Source organism: Diaphorina citri, unplaced genomic scaffold (genome assembly GCF_000475195.1).
Source record: "Diaphorina citri unplaced genomic scaffold, Diaci psyllid genome assembly version 1.1 scaffold16038, whole genome shotgun sequence".
NCBI lineage: Eukaryota > Metazoa > Arthropoda > Insecta > Hemiptera > Psyllidae > Diaphorina > Diaphorina citri.
In genome coordinates this window covers 18,810-21,637 of record NW_007393400.1, presented here as the reverse complement: position 1 = coordinate 21,637, position 2,828 = coordinate 18,810, and the positions used below count along the sequence as shown (strand labels likewise).

At 36.3% G+C, this 2,828-nt stretch overlaps 1 protein-coding gene across 1 annotated transcript; it reads right to left on the bottom strand.

The window, feature by feature from the left end:
- Nucleotides 1–680: 680 nt before the first annotated feature.
- Nucleotides 681–2,171, bottom strand: LOC103523149 (apoptosis-inducing factor 3-like). The gene has a single exon (XM_008488216.1). The coding sequence runs from the start codon at nucleotides 2,169–2,171 to the stop codon at nucleotides 681–683; it is 1,491 nt and encodes a 496-aa protein (XP_008486438.1).
- Between the last annotated feature and the right edge of the window lie 657 nt (nucleotides 2,172–2,828).

The window sequence follows — 2,828 nt, the reverse complement described above, 5'->3', positions numbered from 1 at the left end:
TTAGGCCCTTTACACATTGGAAGAATAGACATATAAGTATAAGTATATAAGTATAAGTAGGTATATAAGTATAAGTAGGTATATAAGTATAAGTAGTGCTTTATAGACTGTCAGCTTAGAACAAGTTGTTCCATTATACCAACAGACATGTGAGTTTTAGTAGCACATTGGGTTAAAGGATACACCAATCAGCTATTATTGAAAATTATTATGCATATGCATTAGAAAATGTTACTTGTGGTCTAAAAATCAAATTAGTCTAATCCATTTTTTTTTTTTATGCTAAATGATTCAAGTCCATAATTATATGCGTACATAATAGGAAAAAAATAAATAATAATAATAATTGTTAATTTTCCCTGACTTTTCCAGATCAAATTTTTGAAACCATGTGAGGAGAAGCCCAATGCCAATTCTCCATTCAGTAGCAATCAAATGGACCCGAATGACCTTGGACCTAGAGCTGCAGACTGGAGGTTTGGCCCAGCCCAAATTTGGTATGACATGCTTGATGTTCCTGAGACAGGTGATGGATTCAACTATGGATTCAAAGTCAAAGAAAAGGTAAGGAGCCCAAAGACATTAAAAAAGTACGTACTGAGTATAAAAAATTTTTAATGAAAAAACTCAACATACCTACACTTGTACTTATTATAAAGTACAATATATGGTACATTGTCTTAAGCAGCCCAAGCATTGTTTTCTATCTGGTCTTTCTGAATGTATTTCTGCATTTTAATACGTTCAGCAAATTGTGCAGCAAGAGGGTCCATGCCCACTGTTAAAATAGCAAGGACTTTGTCTGCATTAGAATAGTAGGCGGTAAACTTCAAAGCTTCCAAATCACCTACAATATCCACTTGGGTATGCCCTGCAGCATAACCTGCAAATCTAAAGCCAACACCAAACAACATGGTCCAGAAAAATGGGATGGTAGACAAAGAAGTTTTTTTCTCTACCATGTTGAGTGCAGCTATTCGACCATGGTACTGTGCAAGTTGATAATGTCCAATAGATGCATTTTTGTTATAAAATGAATGGAGAGGAGCATAAGCAATGTCTCCTCCAGCATAAACTCCAGGCACATTGGTCTCCAAGTATTCATTCACCACAACAGCTTTCTGGCCATTTAGTTCCACTCCTTTCCCATCCAAGTAGTTTGTATTGAGAACTGTACCAATCCCTACAATAACCAGATCTGCTGGTATAGTAGTGCCATTGTCCAAGTTTGCAGCAGTCACATCATTTTTTTCATTTTTCTCAAAACTGGAAACATTTGCTTTCATGACAAATTTTACACCTTTGCTTTCAAACAGCTTGGTGATACGTTCTCCTACTTCTTTACCCAATGATTCTTGAAATGGAACAGCACCTCTTCCTACAACTGTCACACTTTTCACTTTGCTTGCACAGAAAGCTGCAGCTTCCATACCAATGAATGATGAACCAATAACTACAACATTGGATTCTGGTGTAATGTGAGGTGCTATGTTGTTTGCATCCTCCACAGTTCTTAAGTAGAATACTTTGTTGACTCCATCAGCTTGTGAGATTGTTCGAGGGCTTGATCCAGTTGCCAAATATATTTTAGTAAAATCAATAGAGGTTCCATCTTGAAGTTTTATTTTCTTTTCATTCAACTCTGAGTCACTAATGATCTTTTTACCTTTGATAACATGGATATCATTATCTTTGTAAAACTCCTCTGTACGTAGAAGTATACTGTCAGCTTTTATATCCAGTTGTTTACTCAGTTTAACCCTGTCATATGGTAGAAAATTTTCATCAGTTATGAAATATAATTTTCCAGTAAATCCATTTTGACGTAAGGTTTCTACACATGTTGCACCAGAAGGTCCTCCACCTACAACAATAAATGTATCTTTGTTTCCACTGGATAGTTTAGCCATTGGCAGTTTTCTTTTCTTGTTCTTCAGTTCATCTTTCCTGGCTTGAACTACAACAGAGTCATCATTTTGGATGGTCACTTTATAACAAGGGAGACTGTCCATGCCTGGAAAATCTTCAATGTCTCCGGTAGCAATATTGAAGCAAGCACCATGCCAGGGACATCTTACTCGCCCATCACCAAGAGATCCTTTAACTAGGGGAGCTCCATAGTGAGAGCATTTGGTTCCAACAGCATAGATATTACCTGCAATGAAAAACATGGTAGGTACATGATTTCACCATTTCAGGACCTATCACTCAGGGCAAAAAAAAAAAAAAAAAAAAAAAAAAAAAACACAAAGGGGATTAGGACCTAGACCTACAACATAACGGTCACTAGACTCAGTCTAAATCAAGTATAGTTATGGTTATTTAAAATCACGAGAGCAAGACAGGACAGGAGTCGTCAACTTAGTTAATAATTTAAATTATGGGACGGGTGTAAGACCAATTATCAAACTTTATGGAACTTTTCAAGAAAGACCACCACAAAGACTAGTCAAAAGGAGAATACATTAACCAAGTTTCAGGTGAAGAAAGGTTACGCAAGACGTTATTCATTAAAGTCTTTAGTTTAGTCTAGTAAACCCTCCTTCCTTGATAGACACTGAGTTTTGTTACCGGTGGGAGGCTTAGGTCTCCTAAAATACTCTGTCACAGACATTCTTTTCTACTATAAGGTCTCTTACATACTTTCTTCACTGTAACCTACCCTTTTACTCTTTCAAGAGAACAGTTTGTTTTTCCATTCAAATATCCATGGATTTACCCAAAAATAAGTGGTTCATAGTTTTATAAACTTACAATATGACTATGTCCAAGTCCACTACCTCTACCTTACCATGTTGATTTCGGAGAGGACTTAAACTCCTTTTTTT

What these genes read in the sequence shown, in the direction of transcription:
- LOC103523149 (XM_008488216.1), bottom strand. Translation starts at nt 2,171, where the DNA reads ATGTTTTTCATTGCAGGTAATATCTATGCTGTTGGAACCAAATGCTCT.